Source organism: Prunus avium, chromosome 7 (assembly GCF_965620075.1).
Source record: "Prunus avium chromosome 7, drPruAviu1.hap1.1, whole genome shotgun sequence".
In the NCBI taxonomy this organism is placed as follows: Eukaryota; Viridiplantae; Streptophyta; class Magnoliopsida; order Rosales; family Rosaceae; genus Prunus; species Prunus avium.
In genome coordinates, this window is record NC_142290.1 from 29059381 (window position 1) to 29083364 (window position 23984).

Sequence of the window (23984 nt, forward strand, 5' to 3'; positions counted from 1 at the left end):
GTCAGATAGTGACTAGATCGATTTGTCCAATTTTGAAGGGACTGGATCATTTTAATATTTTATCTTGTGTGAAGGCCTTTTTTTTATAATCATTTTCAGTTTATTAATTGAATGGTTAGACCATCCGCTACGTACCTTGCTTATCTTTTTTCTTTTGGTACAATTGTTGGTGCCATCTGGATTGCCTTTCCTAATGCACTAGTATTATGAATAATTTGGATGTTTTTGTTTATAATTGAATTAATGGCTTCTCTTACTTTCTTTACAATTTTTAGATGTATATACGTATTGAATAATACTTGGCTTGGCTCCTGAAAAAAAAGATGAGGAATTCCTTCTGAAATCAATATGTGACCAATTGAAAATGGACAGTTGTCCAACCAATGAAAGGTAATATAAACAAAAAAGTTGAAAAGTAAGCAAAGTTTTAACAAAATAAAAGTATCAACTCTTCATATAATTAGAATATGTAGATGCTAATTAAACTTAATAATAGATATAATTATTTTTTGCTGTCTACAACCACCAACAACGCCATGTTATGGTACATAGATCCTTATTTCCTAGCTCTCAGGCTAAATTATTTAAACAAGCATAATTTTACATTATTCTACATCATCTTCTTCTAGACCCTAAACCTATGCGTTCATCTGTTGAGGAGCATTCATACTCCATGCAGTGAGGCTCTCTACAGTAATAGTCTCAGTCCCATTGTTGAACACAAACAAGTGAGCTTCCTTGTTAACTGCTAGAGTTGGATAAACCCTAGATGTGATGCATGTTTTTGCCCCAGGTCCAAAACTTTCAACAACAGAATGATCAATCTGTAGTTTTCAAAAACAAAACAAAAAAAGCAAATTAATTATCAGTAATTAACTAATTAGAATTTATATAATTGCAAATATTAATTGAGTTTAAAAAGGGTTTAAAAAAAACGCACCAAACTCCTGAGGGAAAGCTTCTTGTAAGAAGTCAAATCTACATCCACAAAGCCAGCAAATGATGGTTTGTACAGGTTGTTCTGCAGAGACGAACTGTCCCAAACAAAATGGAAAATACAAATGGCAAGAGTTAATTACATGGTAATTACAGTAATTAAGGTAATTAAATTACGTACCTTGTTGCATCAGAGCACATGAGAACTAGGTGCCTGCTGCCTTGAGCTTTAAAAATCCTGAAGAAAACAGGAGTGAATTCCTCTAGGTTTTGTGATGCTAATGTCAAAAGTCCAAAAGGCCCAAGGCCACCTTGAATTTTTGAACCCTTTAGGCCACAAAGTCTTTGGGCATCGAGGCTGGTCCAGCTAGGGTCAAATTCTTCGGCTTTGTCCAAGCTAGGGATTGTGAAGAGAACATCAACATCGGCCTGTGTGGTCCAAGTCCAACAACATAAGTTAATGCAAATCAATAATTCACAAAATAATTCAGTTCAGAAAAGTTAATTTGTATTGCAACATGCATCCATGTTGAGAGGGTCAAACCTGAGCCGCAGTTATTCCTTTAACTTCAACATAATCTCCTAGTTTGAGCTTTTGAATGCTCAACTCGACCTTTTGCCCTCTTAGAGTTTCTACTTCTTCAATAGGCCATTGCAACAATTGTTTCCCATCTGGACTGAGCCACACCACCCTCGGTATTGTCTGTGGAATTAATACCCCAAAATCAACAAACTAATCACAGTACTAATTGTTATTAGAAATGTGATCAGCAATGTAATCAGTACAAATAATCCTGTACAGTTATTACCTGAATTCCGGCCCATCCCTTAGCAACATCTTCGTGAGATGTATCAGACTCATTAGCCCACCCCAACAAAATTCTTCTACTCTTTGCAGGATCAAAGAAACTCTTGGATGCATAAAAGTTGCCATAGTCATATCTCAACCCAGACCAACCATCCACCAAGGCTTTATCAGGAACATACCTATCTTTCTCTGTAAAATATTTCCCAAGTGTATAATAATCGTACCTAGTCTCATCAAGGCTCACTTTCAGAACATGCTTCACATCCACACCAACCTTTGATGTGTCCAACCCGAATTTGCCAACCAATGGAACGGGGTAAAAATCCGGGCACTCCCACATTCCCGTATGGGGAGCCGAGTGAAGTGGGTGATGGGCCTTGACCCAATGCATGAAATCCTTGCTCCTATACAAATGGGCCACCCCTCGGTGCTTCCTTTTGCCACCCACCAACATCTTCCAATGCCCATCGACCCACCAAGCCGTTGTTGGGTCACGGAATGCGGTTGCGTTCATACCCGCATCCGGGACCACTAGCGGGTTGTTATCGGGCTTCATCCATTCACGGAGGTACGGGTCGGATGAGTTTGCCGGGATGGCGTAGTTTTGGACCTGGCGGTTTTGGGGGTCGATTCCAGTGTAGAGGATAATGGGCTTGTTGCCGGGGAGAATAGTGGCGGACCCGGACCAACATCCATTTACGTCAAAGGGCTTGGATGGGTATATTGCAGGCTCAAGGGCTTCCCAATTGATCAGATCCTTGGACACTGAATGGGCCCAAACAATGTTGCCCCAAACCGCACCTTTGGGATTGTACTGATAGAACAAGTGGTACAGACCACCAAAGTACATAGGTCCTGTTTGCATTCAGAAAATAGTAAATTAAGAGAGTGATTAAGGAATTAATTTAGACTATAATTGGTAATTGAAATAAAGGGTTGCAAAATCTCAACGTTGGGAAAGAAAGACTCACCATTTGGGTCTGTGGTTGATTGGTTCATGGGCCACCATTGAAAGGACAAAGTACAACAAAAAAAAAGTCAGTGACTCTAGTAACTAGAAGAGGATTTAGGAATGAATATAACACTTGTTCTGTAAACATAGAAAGGTCATTCATTATTTGCCAACGAGTCTAACCTAGTGGAAAGGGCCTTGATCACCGTGGCAGTGTGTAGATAATCTCTCTTCCCCAATATTACTTATATAAACATAAAAATAAAAAGATCCGTAATATAATTTTATATTTTACTATGCTGTGATGATTTAACTGTCGATTTTCATAACTTTAGAAAGAATAACCATAATGAGTTTTGACTGAGGCAGATCTGGAACATACATCAGGTGAAATTTACAGAATGATATGACACCAAAACCAGAAGTCTTCAAAAACCACATGAAGCCTATATGATCAAAACTGACCAAAACTAGCTATTTTCCAGGACACAATAATCAATGGCCGAAAGAAAAAAAACCACCCCCACCCATTTATTTTTATTTTTATTTTTATTTCAACTGTAGGTTACTAAAAAGTAAAGCTATAATGAAAATGTGACATGGTCTCACAGATAAATGACTAGGATGTTGATTTTGTGAGGACCATTCAAGAACCACTAGGGTAGCTAGGCATGCAAAGATGGTGGTCCATGCACCGCAACATTTAAATGGAATCATTGATATCCATCCATATTTACTAATTAAATATGTACGTCTGTAAAGTGCAAATAAGTTGGTAGCAACAAATCAAAAATTCAATGAACACCCAAAAGATTAACCCAACTAAAATAGAAATACAGGTACCAATGTCTAATTCCTAATTATAACGACACTCTGAAAAAGTCATTATGCATGAAAAGATTACATTTCATTGAATACATATATAATGACTTTTTCAGAATGCAAATAACAAGTATTAAAATCGCAAAAGAAAGAAATTTAAAATCGAAGTAAATAAAGTCATCGATCTAGTGGATGGTTAATGTGTCGAACTAGTGCTCTTAGTACATAAAAATAGGCTCATTTTTTTCTTAAACTAGATTTTAAAAAAGGGTTAAAGCACTTAAATTCAGATACTCTGATAATGGCATCCATATTGAGCAAAATAACAACAACAAAATGTTCCGAGCAAAACAATACACACCCTTTTATTTTTCTTCAATTAGGTAATTCCACTTTTGGTTAGCATTAGGAAGAAAAAAAAAGATATGAGAACCTATAAGTTTTCTAGCTACCAAAAAAGAAGGGAAAAATAAAAGCCTAGAGAGCTTAAACATTATGGCAAAAGATTAATGCCTGTAAACGTCTCTCCATAATCGCATGCTTGCTTGGTTACTTCTTTTTCGGAAAGTGCTTGCTTGGCTCGATGTTCATAATAAGTAACCGTGTAATTAAGGAAGTAATATAACATGCAATATTGTGCAGATGAAAGAAACAAAAACCAAACTTGAAGATCATCATCATCTTAAACAAAGTAGTACCAACCGTTAATCCAGTTGCTTGGAGGTTGAAAGTGAAACGCAGTTCTGTGGACTTGGTTGACCTTGACGGCAGCAAGAGACTGAAACTCGGGGTAAACGTTGTGTGATGCTTCGACGGCGTCGTTTTTTATCACAAAAACACAACAACAAGCAAGTAAAAGAACTTGAAGGAACTTTTTTAAAGTATCCATTAAAAGACAAGAGGCAGATTAATTATAGCAGAGAAGGGAAGAAGGGCTTGATATAATAACATAGAGAGAAAGAAAGGATAGTGGGGGAGAGTTTGGCTTGGCTTATCATGTTTATATATAGTGTGAGGCTCAATGAGAGAGAAGGTTTAGGGGGTAGAGAGAGAGAGAGAGAGAGAGAGAGAGAGAGGTGGAAGGAAGTTTAATAAAGAAAGTGATGCTGCTAGATGTCGAGAATAATAAGGATTGGATTAAGGATAACTTTGTTATTAATCGAGCGGTTAGTTATGGGAATTTAAAAGACAAAAAAAAAGTTAAAGGGACTTCGTGGGTAAAAGTTTACACTCCAAAGAGGCCATGTGTTCATGGGTCCAAGTCTTTAAGTTGATAAAGTGTTGATTGGCACACTCAAATGTTGCCGGCAGCCGGATTATTTCAATCTTCAGAGTTCTCAAATAAATAATCGATGGTGCATGTCTTCTCTTGCGTTTATTTCACATACGGAATTATTTAATATGTATAGATTCATCTAAAAATCTTTAATCAAAACATACCCCAAGGAATGGGATGTGATTCTCATTCTTTATTTATCATATTCCATCTTTTCCTATCCTGATTGATGTTATACCATGAATTTTTATCCAAAATAAATCATCAACTAAACTAAAAGAGCTATAGTTGGTAAAATATCAATACACTTGAAAAGTATTTTCAACATTGAAAAGTAAAATATGTTCTGAAAACCCTAGCCACTAAGAGAGAGAGAAAGAAAAAGAGAGAGAACGCTTCAGGATCTCATTGGATCTTCGGTGTTCTTCAACTTTTTGTGGACCTATGTCGATCTACTCTTTTTTTGGCGTATCTATTGTCTCATATCTGGGTTGGCTTTGGTTGTGATCTTGTGAGACTGCTCTTTGAGGTGTTGCGGCTTGATCATGCTAGATCCACTGCTCATTGGTGCGTTGAGGCCCTGAAGTAACTATGTGGCGCTCTCTATGTCATCACTGAAGGAAGATTAGTGGCGCAGTTGGTTTTCTTTTTGCCGATGTTGTTTTAGTTTTTTGTATTATTTTGGTTTAGTTTGTTCAATAAAGTCCAGAAACTCTATGAGTTTTATGTATTTTTTCTCTCATGATTCCAGAAACTTAGTTGAATTTGTTGGGTGTTCTTAGTCTCTTTAAGAAAGTCATGTTGGTTAGCGACTAGTTTTTGTCTTTGATGTCATTGAACTAGATTCGAGGAAATTATGGCAGTTGAAAGGGGTTTTAGAAAAGTTTTTTTCGAGTGTGATTCTCTCCAAATTGTTTCAGCTTTTCGGCTGGCTCAGGTCACTGGGAAGTTTTATCCATGGTTGCCAAATTGATATTGGGATGGCTTCCTTTATAGTCTACGTCCTTCGTACTCTTTATTCTTATTGATCTAATAAAATTCTATCATTTTTTTAATCAAAAAAATATTGAAAAGTAAAATATCACTAAACTAAAAGAGCTATAGTTGGTAAAATATCAATAGACTTTATCTAGTGGTACCTCTCTTACTAAAGTTAGAAGATATCCCAAATTCCTACACCACTGATGATTTTTAATTTTTGTTACAAAGCTCAAATTGAAGTGACTCTAAATTGATTTGAATGGTTTAAATCATTTCAAACAATAAAGGTGGACCCAAAGAACCCTATTCGATGATGATGTGGTGGAATATAATACAGAATCAAATTGTAACAAGTTCTGGATATTGTACATTCTCATGGGCATTTTTGGGTCGGGATTAGATCAGATTGAAGAGTTTTCCAAAGAAATAAAGTCGTAAATGTCTTTCTTCTTTCCATTTTTGTCTCAGCTCTCCTTTGATTTGTGGTGTTTTCATATTTATGTGAGTATAGGAATACTCTATCCACTTCTTGGGCATTAAGGTGGTTCATGTTCAAACTCGAGATCAAAAGAGTAGTGATTTTAGTTAGTGAGATTTCCAACCCACTTTTAAGAGATTATTTAGGACAGAATAGTTATTAAGTGCAGCTCATTTTGAAATGAGAACCCCAAGGACTGATGGCATCCGACAAGGTTCAAGACAATTACGTGCAGCCATCAATCCCACGCTTTGATGGTCATTATGATCATTGGAGCATGTTAATGGAGAACTTTCTGAGATTCAAAGAGTATTGGCATCTCATTGAAACTGGAATTGTTGAACCATAACCAGAAGCAGGAGTAGTGTTGACGGAAGCACAAAGAAAGACTCTAGAAGATCAAAACCTGTTTTTCAAAATGTTTTAATTAAGGATAAACTAAACCTTAAGAACAACTACAACATTATTTTCTATTCAAAATTGAAACCTTAAGCCTGTCTATATGACGCAACAAGATATAAGGGATAGGGAGATCGAACGATAACCCTACAAGTAACAATGTCGAAATCCACCAACAAACTGGAATCCACCAGAGAAATTGAGTAAACCTCAAATATATTGATTGAAAATATGATGAATAAACTCAGGATGCTCCAATGCATTCCTTTTATACAAGAGAAACCCTCGACTTGCTTGGAAAACTACTGAGAAACCCTAGACTTGCTAAGAAAGCTAATTAGAAAACAAAAAGGAAAATAATAAAAGTTTCCCAAAATATTAACTTTAAATGCTGAAAAGTTAAAGTAAACAATAGAATTTGGCTAAAATAGCCCATACATCACAGCAAAGCAGTGTGTTGTATTTTTCACGCTGTTCTCTTCGAAAAGATACGTCATGGGCTCGATTCTTAGCTCAGGGCCCATACTTGCACAGATTGGGCTTTGCTAGCGCGACGACGTGCGCGTCTGTCCAGCTGTTCCTCGATCAACTCGGCCATATGTTCTACATCAATCCCTTCCACTTCGAAAGAACTCGACCCCGAGTTATATTTAGGATAAAGCAGATCATCTTCGTAGGATGCATACAGGTCGGCAACATTGAAAGTGCTTGAAATCTCCATGGATGGGGGCAAGTCCACAACATATTCATTGTCATTGATCTTCTTTAGAATCTTATAGGGACCATATTTGCGGGGCTGTAACTTGCAATAAGTACCCACTAGAAACCTCTCATTCTTTAGATAAACCATGACGGAGTCGCCTTCATTGAACACCTTGACTCATCCATGTTTGTCTCCGGCGGCTTTGTATTTAGCATTGGTTTTCTCCAACCTCTCCTTGACCTCATTATTCACAGCCTGGACGTCTTCTGCCATACGCTCAGCTGCGGTACTTACACCATGGGCCTTGGGTATGGTTAGGAACCGAAGTGTAAACCAAAGCGAAAGGTGATTTTCCTGTGACACTGTGAACAACGCTTTATAAGAAAACTCCACTTGAGGCAGTGCATTATCCCACTGTTTAGGTTTGTCTCCACAAATGCTACGAATTATGTTACCCAAAGTTCTGTTAGTAACTTTTGTCTGGCCATCAATTTGGGGATGTGCGGTACTACTGCGATTAAGGGCGGTTCCAAACATCTTCCATAAAGTAACCCAAAAGTGATTGAGGAACTTGGTGTCACGATCAGAGGTGATGGATTTGGGCACGCCATGCAAACGAACAACCTCCCTGAAAAACAATTTGGCTATGCTAGCAACATCATTCGTCTTCTTGCACGCGATAAAGTGCGCCATCTTGGAGAACCTGTCAACAACAACAAAAACAGAATCTACTCCCCTTTGTGTACGGGGGAGTCCCAACACGAAGTCCATGAAAAGGTCCTGCCAGCAATTGTTTTGTCTCTTCCCAAGTGTCCACTCAGGCCACCTCCATGTAAATCTTGAATTAGCTTCTCCCTCAAGGATGTCTCAGGAATACAAAGTCTGTTGCCCTTAAACAAATAACCATCATTGAGGTGAAAATCTGTAACAGGTTGGTTGTGAACACACTTAGACCAAATCTCCTTAAAGTCTTCATCGACTTCATACAACTCTTTCAAAGAACTCAAATCCCACAACCTCTTGAGCGATGGTAACTAGCATGTTTGTTCTTCGACTCAAAGCACCTGCCACACGATTAAGGGTACCTGATTTATGCTTAATCACAAAAGGGAATTTCTACAAGAAGGTACTCCACCTTATATGCATCTTGCTCACGGATTTCTGACTGTTGAGGAACTTCAGGGCCTGGTGATCTGTATATAATACAAATTCTCGTTGCACCAAGTAGTGCTCCTACTGTTTCAAAGCACGAACCACTGCACAAAATTCTTGCTCGTAAGTACCTCCATTTTTGGCAAGCTTCACTAAGTTTCTCACTGAAAAAAGCCATTGGTTTCTTCTTGAGACAAAATTGCACCTATTCCCACCCCACTTGCTTCACATTTGATCTCGAATACCTTCTCAAAGTTAGAAAGGGCTAGGACTGAGGAGGTGCACAGCTTGTGCCTAATGAGGATGAAACTCTTCTCTTGCTCATCACCCCACTGAAACTTTCTTTGCTTCAAACACTCAGTGATGGGTGCTAAAATTATGAACAAACCTTTGATAAAAGGTAGTCAACCCATGAAAACTTCTCAACTCACTTACTGTTCTAGGGGGTAGGCCAGTCACTCCATAAGTTCAAAGAACCTCTCCACTTCAACAAGTCAATCCAAGAAATCTTCAACTTGTAAGTGCCCATTGAAATATGGAATTTCAGTCTTCATGCAATAGTCTTCTTGGCGTTGGTTATTGGGTTAGGCATGATCGTCATGAATTTCTTCCTCCAACTCCGCATCGCTATCTTCTTGACGAGGGCGTCGTGGGGGATGTCATTCGTTACGCTGGTCTTCTCCTCTGTCTTCGTTTGGTCGTGCTTGGTTTCCCAAGTTCAGGATCATCTAACGTAGACCCTCGATTGCTGTATTGAATTCATCACGAGTGATTGGTTCCCCATCCACGGGTCCTATCTTCTCTGTCTAGACAAGCCATTGGAGGCACTTCAAGTTAGGAAAAAACCTACTATGATACCAACTGACGCAGTGAGATATAAGGGATATGCTGATCGAACGATAACCCTACAAGTAACAATGTCGGAATCCACCAACAAACTGGAATCCACTAGAGAAATTGAGTAAACCTCAAATATATTGATTGAAAATATGACGAATAAACTCATGATGCTCCAACGCATTCCTTTTATACAAGAGAAACCCTAAACTTGCTTGGAAAGCTAATGAGAAACCCTAGACTTGCTAAGAAAGTTAACTAGAAAACAAAAAGGAAAATAATAAAAGTTTCCCAAAATATTCTAAAAACTTTCAACGCTGAAAAGTCAAAGTAAACGATAGAATTTGGCTAAAATAGCTCAAACATCACGGCAAATCAATGAGTTGTATTTGTCACGATGTTCTCTTCGAAAAGATAGGTCATGGGCTCGATTTTGAGCTCGGGGCCCATGCACAGATTGGGCTTTGCTGGCGTGACGACGTGCGCGTCTATCCAGCTGTTCCTCGATCAACTCGGCCATATGTTCTACATCACTATAAAATGTCTGGGAAAAAAGGTTACACACAAGAATTTGTCATCTAACTGGTTTGTTTTCTTCTACCTGTGATAATGTTTGGTGGGACTAATTGATGTGTGATGGATACTCTCTTGTTTTCCAGTTTAGGGTTCTTGACAATTCTCTCATCTAATCTTCACATTGCAAAGATGATAACTTTTAACTAAAATCTGCATATGCTTTCATATTTATTGTGTTCTGTACCTTCATGCTCATTACCTATCTACCACTCCAAACCCATGCTTGCTTGGGACAAGAAGACTTTTATGCCAGATACCACATGGGACAACTTCTCCAATTCACCACATCTGTGAAATCTCTTCTATCAATTCTTCTATGTCCCCAAACATGATTTTGCATTTATCGTTTAAGATCTCATTCTTTGCACAAATGGGGGTTTAGGAGAATATGTCTTTATCTCCAAATTATTTGCTAACGAGATGATAGAGATTCTTTTTGAACTTTATGTCCCATCTCCAAATGTAAGACCAAGATGGTAAAGCATACAGATGGTCACCGGTACCGAACACTGCATTTGCTAGTGGGTGGGTGCATGTCATTCTCTTAATGTGCTTGCAAAAATTACATGCACCAACACGTGTAGAGTAAAGCGTTCTCTTGCCAGACAAATATTTATATTGTGAGATTGTCAATTTGGAACATATATTCAGACAACTTCAGTCAACAATCAACCCGATCAATGGTCCAAATTCACTAGCAACATGAGCATCTTATATTGATCGAGAGTGTAAACAAGAGAACGTTTAATTCATATGTATATGTTTGGTAACTTGAATAACAAAAAGATGGGCCTAGGGGAGCAGAGACAATAGATTGGTTTTCAATCAAATGTGCTTAGCAGATGAAAAGACAAACATTTCATTTGGGCCCTTCCCGAGGTGTTGGCAAGGCTTTTAACTCTAAAAGGTAATGTGAAGTGAGAGTTTAGCTCAAGTGAAGTGATTAGACTTCATAAAACGGCTCAAAAGAAAGAAATCCATAATAAAAACACCTCAATATTCTGTTTTGTGACACATAAATTGAACTAATAATTAGGGTAAGCACAAACTTGATTTCATAGAAATGAGGAGACAAAAACAAGGCAGTGAAGGACTTAGGGTATGGGAAATCCAAGAAGCAGGGACATGGGGAAGGATCATGAACAATTGGCAGAGTGAGCATGCAGACGGTCGTGAACAATTTAAAGAGGCGATGTACAAATAGATCACTGTCTGATTTGTTTGAAGGACACTCAGAGTATTGGACAAGTTAGCATCAGTTTGTTTTTCAAGACTGTTGAATCTTGGACCTATGGGTTTGATCACTAAATATGCTTGAGAAAGGGATCTAAACTTGGTTCTGTTTCTTTGTTTAGTCCTAGTTGCAATCGACTTATATGTATGTACAAGTTCAAGGCTCATATGTATGTACTGGAAACGTATATAATCATCCATGTATTCTCTTGATAAGCAATTTAATATACTGATTTTTCCTCTTCCTCTTTCTAAATTCTCTTTTCAACGACGTTTTTTTCAAGAAAAAAAAAATATGAGCCCAGGTTATCATATTTCTTCTATATTGTTCAGGTTCATCAGTATAACAATATATGATATCCGGTATTAACAACAACTGACTAAAGTCCTTGATGTAGGATATGGGTGAATTGAGTATTTAGGTTGTTTAGCGGAAGCGAAAAACAATAGAAAACAGAAAATAGAACAAAAGGGATAGGTCTGGAATCACTCCAGGGGTTTGGCTTCACACCAAGTAGTCTCCAATCTCTAGAAAATAAACTTTTCTTTATATCTCAACAACTCCACTCCATAATGAATTACATGAGAGGTCTGGAAAACTTAAAAATCTTACTAAAATCTGGAAAACTTAGAGAACAAGTTAGAAACTAATCGCATGAATTAAAAAATGCCAGATTTAAAGACCAAATTAAATGACTTCCTCTTCCATCTCTTTCTTTTGTAAACCCTAATGGGTTTGACAAAGATGTCCTCATCAGTCCCAAATGACCTCTGAAACTGATACTTTTCAATCTATATAATCGTGACTCAGGAGGTGCACTGTGCACACTATGGCAAGATAAAGCAAGAGAGGAAATCTCACCTTTTTCTTTTGGCTTTTGGAAACTAACCAAAATCACCATCAAATAAGTGAACTACCAATAATCTCCACATGAACAGGTCCCTTCCCTGAAGTGGTGAAACCGGTTTACATCTCGGACAATGATCACTCTCTGTGTGATAGCTGATACAAACTTACTAAATGTATGGCAGTCACCACAAACCCTCAGATTCTTTGTAATTCTGATAGGAGTTCCATCAGCAGTGGCAATAAGGCCAAATGCAATTGCCAACTTCTCACTATGTGAATACAACATACCCAGCTTCACTTCCTCATCAACATCATGTAGCACAAAATTTGTATCAGGAACATAACCAGCCAGCTCCAACTTCTTACCCAAACTCTCGAGCATAGCATAAATCTTTTCTGACCGCGGATGAGTCCTATCTCCAGTGCTAAATTGGTAAGTTTTATTATCCACCTCAATCCATGTCAAACCAGGTACTTTCTTTAGTCTCCTCTGGCTCATCAGATCTCTCATCTTTGCTACATCTTTCCACCTACCTGCTCTTGCATAAATATTTGAAAGCAATACATAATGTCCTGCATTGTCGGGCTGTAGTTCAAGAAGCGAATTCACTGCCTTTTCTGCTAGGTCTATATTCCCATGGATTCTACATGCACCAAGCAAAGCGCCCCAGAGTCTCTCATCTTTCTCAACTGCCATACTCTCTACCAATTCTAAGGCCTCATCAAGTCTCCCAGCACGGCCCAAGAGATCGACCATACAAGTATAGTGTTTGACGTCTGCTCTGACAGCAAATTCATCCCACATCAAAGAGAAAAACCGAAGACCTTCTTCAATCAAGCCTGAATGACTACAAGCATACAGTAGTGAAACAAATGTGATCACATTTGGTGATACTCCACTATTTAACATCATATGAAAAATATCAATAGCTTTTCGACCATGTCCATGATAACCATAAGCTGCAATCATGGCACTCCATGTTATAACATTCTTCACTTGCATCCTATCAAAAATTTCCCTCGCGGAATCAATGCACCCACACTTAGCATACATATCAATCATTGCCGTTCCTAAGATCACATCCAAGGAAAACTTATTCCTGCATATATAACAACGAACAAGTCTAGCCCTATACATAGCACCCAATTTTGCACAAGCATTAACAATAGTCACCATAGCAACCTTATCCGGCACAACACCTTCTTCTATCATCCAATCAAACAAAACCAAGGACTCATCAGCATTCCTGCACTCAGCAAATGCACCAATCATCACCGTCCAAGTTACAAGATCCCTGTTCTGCATTTTATCAAACAGTTGACGAGCATCGTCTACAACCTTACATTTTGCATACATGTCCACGAGCGCTGCACAAGCAAATTTATCTGCAAGCAACCCATGTTTCAAAACAATGTCATGAACCAATCTGCCCATTTTCAGGTCCTTCATATCCCTACAAATCCTAATCACAAAAGGCAATGTATAAATATCAGGGGTCACCCCACTTCTAATTAGCTCCCTAAATGTTGCAAAACCATTAGTAAAATCACCAACATTTACAAACCCACCAACCATTACACTCCAAGTCACTGAATCTCTCTCCCCCATCCCACCAAACAGAGCATAAGCATCACCCAAAACCCTACGCTGGGCATACATGTAAAGCAGCTTGTTTGCAACAGTGAGATTTTGGAGCATCCCATTGACAACCACTTGGGCATGGACTTCTCTAACGTGGGAGATGTTTCTAGAGCTGAGCAGGGCAGTGACATAGAATTTCGGGTCCCAAGAGCGTGACAAGAGAGGCTGCGGTTCTTTATGTATACGTGTATGGGCGATTCTGGTATCTGCCATAATTGCAACTGTAGAAAACAAGTAGAGTCTAAGGATGTCATGGTTTGCAACAAGGAAGGTCTGGTTTTTCAGTTTGACCATAATAAAGAGTGGTTAAGGGAGTCGAAATCTTTCGAACTGTCATGAGCTTTATAGTTTAAGAATGAGAAGGAAAATGAGCGGGAAAACGAAATCTTTACTGCTACTTTTTTGGTCATCCATTTTAAAGAAATTAGTATTTTTATAATAAAAAAATATTTAAAAAACATTTTTATTAAGAAATTAGCTAATTACACTAGAGAAAAGTACTGTAATCCAAAGAACTTAAGATGTGTTTGAAAAAAGCGCTTTCCTAAAACAAAAGGTAACCAAACAATGATCACGTACACAATTGGCTTAACAAAATAGCATATATGGAATAAAACTTAAAACACATGTAGGTAGGTTTCTGCCTTCAATATACATTCCTATATCGAGCTACACTGCTAAATCCAAAGACTGGATTTATTGATACACTGACTTGTGCTAGGAACAAGCAATACACCCTTCTCTTACATCCTTCTATTTCTCAAAAGCAAGAAAAATTGTAGGATAATGATACAAATACAAATACCAATTTAATGCAAGTAACTGAGCTAAGATCACACCACTACTAGTTTAGTTGTGTAAGCGGTGACCGGGGTATGAGTGACGGTTTCAACTCCTTCACATCGAATGATTCATATGAATGGTTTTCCCGGAATTCCTCAACAAGAGCTTCCATAGGCATGGCTCGAAGTGACTCGATCGTGCCCTTGCTTGGAACTTCTGGCTCAGTCTTTTCGGGTGTAGATCCACTAGGTTCATAATCCTACATATTAATCACCAAAGTCATGAACTGAATTGCAAATGCGCACATATACTAAACCAGTACGATAAATTGCCAATCTCAGTTACTTTTCTACATATCAGGCACAAAGTATGTCCACTTCATGAAGATAATCATGCGTGATAAGTACATTAATCCTCATCATCATAATGACAAGTTGTGAGAAAAAACAGCTTACCGCATACTGGTTCTGGAAGGTATCTCGTGCCCTCTCTTCAATTGATGCAGCTTGGCCAGAGTGATCCTCCCGGAAAGTCTCAAGGGTATTTGAATGAGCCTTGATATTCTCCAAGATTTCAGAAATAGATTCGCGCTCCTGCTCATGCACACCTGTAGGAGGTTCATAAATCGTATGCTTAGAAAACTTATATAAATCTTTATCTACATTTCATGACAACATTCCAATTTCATCATTGTTCAAATCAAAATGCATAAATCCCAAAAGAAAACAACCAAATTCTACAGTTATTATAACTGCATTATTTGTAAAAAAACAAATATACATATATATATAGCAAAGCAGCATAGTAGATTGTCGGAGATACAACCCCCCAGAGTATGAAACAAACAAATTATTTGTATGTCATCCACTCTCTCAGCCACTTTTCAAACCGCAAAAATTTTGGAATGTGTACAACACACTTGATTACCAATTGGATCACACTAACATTTCATTTACACAACTAAAACATTTATTAAAGAACACTGATCACAAACACATTCAAGCACAGATCATCTAAGCTGGACTGAGATTCAGAGTATTTGTGCAATCACCAGTTGATATATTAGAATAAGAAAAACAAAAACTCACAATCAACATGCTGAATGACATCCTCACTATTCTTTGCCACATCTTGCTCAACTGCAGCCCTCACTGAATTGATCTCAACATCATGTTGCTCATTACAATCAGAAGCATTCCTGCACCAAAATATAATAGATTTAGAGCGATCGACATGAAATGTAACAAACAAAATCTACACTTTGCATAGAACTGAAAACACGTCCCTATATTTTGTTTAACAAGAAGTGCCCTTTTTTCGGTTAAGGTTAACAAGCAATGTTCTTTCTCCTGTATATACTTTTTTTAAAAGAACATTAAAGTGGGTTGCCCACACAGAATTTAGGCAAAGGCAACAAAATCCTAATGAACAAGATGTGAAAAGGGTATCCCCACCTGATAAGTGACACCATAGCTGAAACATGTTTATTTCCCATATCATTCACAGACATCTGCGTCCTTTTCCAGTGCTCGAAAGCTAAATCAACAGTACTTACACTAAACAAATAAAAGGAAAGAACAAACATCAACATTCAAGAAAACAAAGTATATGGATCAAGATTCAATATATAACATAAAGCATTAACTTACCTTTTCTGTAGAAGAACCTCCATGCGACAATGCTTAGCAGCAGAATAATCAGCACCATCCTTAGCGTCATTCTCTGCTTGCATTGAAAATTCCATCCATTTTCTTTTTGCATCTGTGGCAATAACCTCCATGGAGGAAACATGGCCATCCATGAAAGACTTGTCTGCAATAGCACTTTCTCTGAAACCAACAAGCTTGGAATCCACCTGGCAGTTCAACCAGCAATCATTTTGGAATGAGATTGAATACAAACCTTAGTTTGAAAAACTAATAACAAAAAATAAAAAATCAACACAAACAAACCATCTCCTTTTGGCGACAAATGTGAATAGAGACTAAGCTAGAGATATCAGCAATAAGCTTCTCAGCATCAGATTTCGACTGCTCCTGTATAGCACAAACACTTAGCATGTCAGCAAAATTCCAAGAAGATGCTACATATGAACAATAACAATAATTGTGTATACATACCTCATAAGCCTTCTGAAATTCAGCAATACTATTCATTTTAATATCGCTCGTCTGTACCACATGATCTTCAAACCTCTTTGATTCTTCCAAAAGCTTGTGTAGGAATCCTTGAGAGTACTCAGAAATGTCCTTTGTTTGCTTAATACTAGAATGGAACCTCTGTTATACAAAATTTGGAGCAACTAAATAAGAAACTTTTATGAAAAGCAATTCAGAGCAATATAGGTGAGAAGCAAAGATATTTTTCCATGCTATGCAAAGTAGTTAATGCACAACAAACATTTTCATACATGAACTTTATAAGAACCTCCAAAGCTACCAAAACTTGAAAATGCAATATGGTACATGTCAGATCACGTACCTGTTTCAATTCCTTAGCAAAGGCTACCATTTCACCCTGCTGCGTCGAGAGACCACTCTGAAGATCCTCAAATATTGAAGCTGCTTCACCAGCGTCTGAAGCTAGAAACTGATTACGGAAAAATAAAAAAATAAATAAGCTCGTTTTCAATCAAAAGAAGTCGCAAAAATAAGAAAACTAGAATAGTGAAAAACTGATAAGTGCAACAGGGGAACTCTTTTGTTGCTACCTACTTCTTCAACAGAAGTTGCATTAGAAGAAGCCAAAGATGAAATTTCCTCTAGAGCAGCATTAGAGCTCGCCTTGTGCAAACGCACAACGTTTTGCACTGCCTCAATATGAGAAAGATACAAAGTCCTTGAAGATGTCAATTTGTGCTTCATATCCATAATTGCCTAAAAGCACGAAGTCCAAAACCATGAAGACATCATTAAAAAACACAAACCAAAACGTAAACAAACATAAAGAAAGAGAAAACTGTTGAAAACATTCAAATGATACCTTAACGTGTGCAGTTAAAAAAGAATGACAAAGGTTCTCAACACACTGAAGGTGTTCATTCTGACAAGACATTGATGTTGCCACCATCTGGCAAAGAGAACCAATTTGTTGGGCAAGATCTGCCTGGTAATTATTCACTAACAACCTATTATCAGCACTCAGCTTGTCCTCTCTACCTGCGCAGTATCACATCATAAACCAAAAATTAGACAAATTTAGTCAATTTAGTAGACAATTAAAATAAGATGAAAACTAATTTCTTAATGTATGACACGAACCAATTTTTAAGAACAAGGAAGCATTATCATGAAGTGCTTTCTCCAAGTCAGATTGCAACACGCATGCTTGATGAGCCAGAGCGCTTTCTGCCATGAATTCAATATATCATAACAAAAAACATAAACGCCGAAGACAATCAAATTCAAGAAGTTAAGGATTCAGATATACCCGCTTTCTTCTGCTCAGAGATAATAAAATCCCTCTCTTTCAGAGCATATTGACATTTCATCAATTCTTCATCAGCCGTAGAAAGCAACTTAGTGGTATGATTCAAAGTTTTCTGCAAAATTGTTATTGCACTTAGTTTTCAGAATCTACAAACAAACAAAATCCATAACCAAGAATGCAGTATATGGAAATATCTCACCTCAGTTGAATCGAGTTTGCCACTCAAATCATGACATTGTCGAACCTGGACATTATATTTCTCCTGCAACTCCTCAAATTGCTGTGTGTGACATCCCATAGATGTAAAATTGAAGTTATATATAACATAAAACCAGTAGAGTTCAGTGACTCATAATTTGAAAAACAAGTATCATACAAACAAACCTTCTGATGGGTCTCTAGCATAACCCCCATATGCTCAATCTGATCAGCCATGGACTAGACACAAGAAAAAAGAGCATAAGTATATAGAAAATGGAATCCATAAGACCCCATCAGAAATAGATAATCAACGAAAAAGGAAACAAAAGCTTGTATTTCAACATATATGGCAAGAGGTGCTTATCTAAGGACATAATAACTACCACCACCCTAGCAACAAGCAAAGAAGGGAGAAACGGAAAGTTAAGTTTCACAAAGCCAAATGATAATTTCAAAAGCAGAAAGCAACTCTTGTATTCATTGAAATTGAATCAGGAGTATAACAATACCTCAGAAACACTATCAAACAGATCCAAATACAAATACGATCATTAAGAAACTGCAGGACAATGAAGTAATAATCATACCTTCCTTTCACTTTCCTCCTGATAGTAGCGCTCCTTCGGGATATAGACACCGTTCTTTTCACGGGCAGCATAAACCTCTGAACGCAATCACAATATTAGAACAATCACCTCAAGTTACACAGACAACTTTACTTAACAACTGGAATCCAAAGTGTCTGACCTGCCTTAAGCCGTTCAATTTCACCATAAAGATCCTTGATAAGAGTTGATTTCATCATTTTTTGATTTACCTACAAACAACCACAACAAAAATAATTTCAATAGATAAAGATGCAACTCCTAATAATTTTATGAAACACTATACAATACTAAAGGATTCGACACATACCACAGATCACATACAACAATAGCATTGTGCAATAACATAAAAAAAGAATATTACAAAAAATTGAGCCTAATATGGCGATCATATCTACAGTCTTCACAGAACACAGACAATTTGCTAAAACAGAATAACCATTCCTATAAGTTTGTAAAAATGTACTAACTTCACAAAGAAAATGACTTGAATATTACATTTCTTCCAGTAACCAAAAAGCTTATAACTTTCTATGCACCCACAATCAACTTCCATAAAACTATACAAATTTACCCAAAAAGGACATATTAGATCAACAAATTGTGGGTACCAGTATGGAATAACAAACCTCAGGTTTATTTCTTATATTTTTCGCCCTGTGTGCATAATCCAGTGTACTCAAAGTTTCCTCCAGACAGTGCACGGCAGGCGAAACTGTAGCTATGATGCACGTCTTGGTTCTTCCTCCAAGTGAATCCCGAAGTAATCGTGTTAGCTTGCTATCCCTGATTCCAAATACAGTCTGTTATCACAATTGAGAAGAACGAAGAACATAGGCATAAGGATAAATATAAAAAAGTGCATGCAAACCTGTAAGGGATATGTCCAAGATGTTCCACCAGAGCATTGATTACTCGCCCTAAAGTCAGTAAACTTTTGTTGATTTCTCCGGCTTCCCTTGCACGACCCTAATAATTGTATAACACAAAATAAGAACAGTTTCAAGGATAGAATTAATAAAGCAATTCCCAATCACACTAGAAATAAACTAGAACAGTCAAACTAAATATTTGCACCTCTCGAGCACCCGAACGAGAGATATTTTCTGAGCCTGCCAAATCAACCAGATTCAACTTTCCACATTTGATCAACTCTTCACCTTCTGGGGTTGCTTCCTTAATGTGTATCGTGATGGAAAAGAGAGAATGTGACCGACTGAATTTGAAAAAGGAAAAAAAAAATTATGTAACATGCAGAAAAGTTGACACTCCAAAAAAAATGACAGTAAAAGAAGCATTTGCTTTACCTTGATTGCTTGTTCAATAAAGTTTCTGCAGTGCGACGCTTCGAAGACCCTCTTTCGAGTAGAGTGAAAATCTCACTAGCACTCGTCACAATTTCCTCCTCCAAACCTCTTACAAGGACTCCACCTTTCCCATCCTCCATGAGAGGCAACTGCTTTTTCTGCTTCTCCTCCAAAGAAACTCTGGAAAGTTCCTCTGGAGCAAGCAGATCGGTAATCTCTTCATTGTAAAGCTCTAAGAAAGTGACTTTTACACTGTATTCTGCGTTCTGGCCCTCAAGGGTATCAAAAATCTGCTGGACAGCCCTTGGAATAACTCCAGCTTCGGGAGGCAATTCTCCCTTTGGCCCACTCTGTTGCAAGGGCCCATGATATCAACCGTTTTTATAAATGAAAACGTATAAAACATCACCACGAAACTAATTACAAGACAGGGGACACACAGTACCTTTGCCCTTTTGCATTCACCCTCCATTGTGTAGGTCTTTCCTGTACCAGTTTGGCCGTAAGCAAAAATGGTACAATTGAAGCCTTCCAAGACTTCATTCACTATTGGAATCACAGCTTGCTCATAAAGATCCCTCTGCTGAGCATTGGGACCAAAAACCTATGAAAAAAGCAACAAAAATAAAAAAAATTGGAGCATTACTCTACCAAATTGAAAGTTTTCATACAAGAAAACATGAAACAAGAAAACAGCGTATGGGTTGAAGGAAAATACCTTATCGAAAGTGAAAACCCTATCGATATGCTTGCCTGCAATGTTCTGGGACACAGCCACTTCTCTCATGTATTCATTGCAAGTAATAACCTGCGGGGCATTGCTCCGCAACTCATCGTCACTAAACGGCCTAAAGCAAAATTAAAAGTACCAAATTAAGAATATGGGCAAGTAATTGGGGATTTCAAATGGTGCCGCATAAATCTGTAACAATTTTCAAAAACCCTAACCCTAGATAGGGGAAGTACCTGCAACGAAGGAGGACCTGGACGTTGACGCCCTTCTCCTTATCGTGGCGACCCGACATTCTGATGCGATGGCGAGAAGGCGAGGGAGAGCCGCACGAACCTATGATGTTCTCGCTTGTACTAGATCCACTTCCCCAAATGTTTCTCTGTGCTTCTCTCACACACACACTCTCTCTCTCTCTCTCTCTTTCTCTCTGTATCTTTGTGGAGAGAATGTGAAATGCGAAATGGTTCTCTCTCTCTCTTTTGGTCTGAAATGGGAAGAGAGCGGGATGAGAGTGAGATTTGAAATTTTGAGAGACGCTCTCTCTCTCTAAATATTATATCGACGGCTCCACTTCAAAGGTTCAAAGAATGTAGATCGGACGGTTTTGATGATGTGGATATGTTCAATTTCAATTTCATGTTCGTGGATTTGACTATATTGCCCTTATTTTTTGTCGGACTAGTGAATATTGGGCTCTCTTTGTGTTTTGCAGGCTCTGGTCGCGTAGTATTTAACGAAGTCACTTGTGAGTCGTATATGGGTATTGGATTGCTAGTTTTAGGCCTTTGGGCTTTGGCTTTCCTTGCACAAAGCTAATTTTACAATGGACTATATACACAATAATATTAAGCGAAATTCTATAATGAGGGTAACATATATGGTAGTCACAAATTAGATATCAAATTCACGACACATATGTGATGCACTCGCAAGTCAAACATGAGATATCTTCCAAAAAAATGAAGATAACGACCACTAAATCAAAAGTTGATGGATAGTTGTACAATTTTGTTTAGTTAACAATTAAGTTTTACAAATTCAACATTAATATGGGAAATAAACGAAATGCTTACTTTTTCTTTTTTTTGGTCTGAACCACGAGGTGGTTCTGGATGGGCCTCAACTATGGGTGGCACCTTTAAGGCCTAGTTTGGGATTGCTGTCACTTTTAAAAAAAGTTGCTTCCGCTGTGCTTTGAAAATAATTAGCTGTAAAGTAAAGCAGCTCCATGTTTGGTAAACAATATTTTTAAAGTGCTGTTAATACAAAAAGCAGTGTCAAAACCGTTTGGTAAATTTTAATATAAAATTGTTGTAATTATGAATAATGACTAAAATAGACATGATGTTGAAAGTGTTATGTACTAATCATGTGGTGGTAGTGGTGGTGATGGAGTGGAGGTGGTGGTGATGATGAAGGTGGAGTTGGTGGTTGTGGTAGTGGTGGTGGTGGCAGTGACAGCATGGTGGTGGAGGTGGAGGTGGAGGAGGTGGTGGTGGAGATGGTGGAGGAGGTGGTGGTTGTGGTGGTGGTGGAGGTGGTGGTTGTGGTGGTGGTGGCGAAGGAGGAGGAGGAGGAGGAGGAGGAGGATGTGGTGGTGGTGGTGGTGGTGGTGGTGATGGTGGCTGTGGCGGTGGTTGTGGAGGTAGTGAATGTGGTGGTGCAAGTGGTGGAGTTGGATGTGGAAGTGGAGGTGGTGTCATTTTTAAAAAATGAATGATGGTATTTTGGGAATTTAAAAAATTCATTAAATGTTCATTTCTGCTTCTTTTGAAAGCAGCTTTGAAAAGCAACCCAGAGTCTGCTTTTAAAAGCTGTTGTCAAAAGGCCACTGCTTTTAAAATAATCGGGATATTTTATTTTTACCAAACACCTTAAACTGCTTAACTTTAAAGTGAAGTTGGTTTTTGGCCAAAAAAAGCAATCTCAAACGGGGCCTAAGCCTTAACCACAACCCAGACTAATCCCCGCTCACACCGGGTCGGCCCGTAAGGGGTAAAGTGCTGGCCAAAGTGGTGACTCCATACAAGAGCAGAGATCGAACCCCTGACCTCTCTTAAGGAATTAGAGTGCCGAACCACTCACACCAACCACCTAACCACCTTGGTTGAAATGCTTACTTTTGGATAAACAAAAAGAACATCACAAATGGGTGATGGTACAACACGACGTCAAATTCCATTGATTAATTTGACGTAAATTACAATTTTGACTTTCTTTGCAAATCAAACAAGGCTACCAAGACTAAAATTGATCATAGTGAAATAAGATGAACCATAGTTAAAAAAAATGAATCAAACAATATGGGCCAAACATGTAATTCAACTAATTTACAAAGGGCAAGTAAGTGAATAATAAAATTTAACTATAGTAAGTCTTTGAAAAAAAAAAAAAACAAGTTTATATATATACATATATAGATCTTATAGCATCCTTTCTTGATGTTGTTGCAACACTTACATGAAGACCATATATAAATAAGACTGGCATGACGAACAACACACGATTATAATGAAATTAAGAGTAAAGTATCTTAAAATACGGATGACTATTGTGAATTTATTAAATAAGTAATAATGATTTATGACAAACAACAAATGCTTCAACAATTTTGCAACTACATGAAATTGAGATATTGGGAGAAACTAATTTGAAGTTTTTATTGAAATTGATCATTGTTTATCATATTTGATGTGCTAGGCATAATCAAGGATCATATTCAAATAAAGCGTGTATTTAATTCAAATGTTAATTTGCATTTGAATTTGGGTATCGGAATAAACAAAGTCACCCATTTGGTTGTAAGGTGAACAAACTGGATTTGCATTTAAGCCAAACCCACTTTTTTTTTTATAGAAAATATGGTATTTCATTCAATTGAAAGGAACATTACAAGGTAAGAATTGGATGTTAACGGCGGCCTCGTTAAATCCTTCCCAGAGAAACAAAATCCCGGAGTAGGAAAGAGTACCACCCATTCTATTGACTAAACAGAAAAGTCAAACAACTTATACCAAACAAACCAACCTAAACCCCAACCACAAAACCCTTAAAACAACATCTCATCACTACATAGCTACTATCAAAGAAGTCCTCCTATGATCTAGAAAAAGCATCATAGTTCTTCGTACAGAGTAAAAAACGTACTATGGGTATCATAATAGATCCAGCCAATCACCTAACCACAAAACCATTGAAACACATCCCATCACTACGCAGATACTGTCAAAGAAAGCCTCCTATGATCTAAAGAAAGCATCATAGTTCTTCATACATAGTCA

The 23984-nt window shown here is 37.8% G+C and overlaps 2 protein-coding genes and 1 pseudogene across 2 annotated transcripts; all 3 read right to left on the reverse strand.

The window, feature by feature from the left end:
- Positions 1–474: 474 nt before the first annotated feature.
- On the reverse strand, positions 475–4570 carry LOC110761051 (beta-fructofuranosidase, insoluble isoenzyme 1-like). The gene is made up of 7 exons (XM_021963428.2): positions 4221–4570; positions 2716–2724; positions 1746–2599; positions 1481–1639; positions 1118–1365; positions 941–1034; positions 475–824 (listed from the first exon to the last, which is right to left on the reverse strand). The coding sequence occupies exons 1-7, from the start codon at positions 4405–4407 to the stop codon at positions 639–641; spliced, it is 1737 nt and encodes a 578-aa protein (XP_021819120.1). The 5' UTR covers positions 4408–4570; the 3' UTR covers positions 475–638.
- A 7112-nt stretch (positions 4571–11682) lies between these two features.
- LOC110761181 (pentatricopeptide repeat-containing protein At1g11290, chloroplastic pseudogene) lies at positions 11683–14030 on the reverse strand (annotated as a pseudogene).
- A 203-nt stretch (positions 14031–14233) lies between these two features.
- Positions 14234–21243, reverse strand: LOC110761665 (P-loop containing nucleoside triphosphate hydrolases superfamily protein). The gene is made up of 23 exons (XM_021964208.2): positions 20937–21243; positions 20689–20818; positions 20416–20574; positions 19971–20320; positions 19741–19879; positions 19535–19632; positions 19293–19449; positions 18806–18875; positions 18646–18722; positions 18242–18295; positions 18057–18137; positions 17858–17969; positions 17689–17775; positions 17411–17586; positions 17143–17304; positions 16910–17017; positions 16549–16707; positions 16381–16464; positions 16078–16283; positions 15883–15984; positions 15517–15626; positions 14884–15035; positions 14234–14687 (listed from the first exon to the last, which is right to left on the reverse strand). Exons 1-23 carry the CDS (start codon positions 20993–20995, stop codon positions 14490–14492), a joined length of 3030 nt encoding a protein of 1009 aa, XP_021819900.1. The 5' UTR covers positions 20996–21243; the 3' UTR covers positions 14234–14489.
- Between the last annotated feature and the right edge of the window lie 2741 nt (positions 21244–23984).

What these genes read in the sequence shown, in the direction of transcription:
- LOC110761665 (XM_021964208.2), bottom strand. Translation starts at nt 20,995, where the DNA reads ATGTCGGGTCGCCACGATAAGGAGAAGGGCGTCAACGTCCAGGTCCTC. An exon ending in GGGTTTTCACTTTCGATAAG is followed by an intron (nt 20,575 to 20,688) that starts GTATTTTCCTTC and finishes CTTTTTTCATAG; the next exon opens with GTTTTTGGTCCCAATGCTCA. An exon ending in ATATAAGAAATAAACCTGAG is followed by an intron (nt 18,876 to 19,292) that starts GTTTGTTATTCC and finishes GGTTGTTTGTAG; the next exon opens with GTAAATCAAAAAATGATGAA.
- LOC110761051 (XM_021963428.2), bottom strand. Translation starts at nt 4,407, where the DNA reads ATGGATACTTTAAAAAAGTTCCTTCAAGTTCTTTTACTTGCTTGTTGT. An exon ending in AGGGATGGGCCGGAATTCAG is followed by an intron (nt 1,640 to 1,745) that starts GTAATAACTGTA and finishes TTAATTCCACAG; the next exon opens with ACAATACCGAGGGTGGTGTG. An exon ending in AAGGAATAACTGCGGCTCAG is followed by an intron (nt 1,366 to 1,480) that starts GTTTGACCCTCT and finishes TGGACCACACAG; the next exon opens with GCCGATGTTGATGTTCTCTT.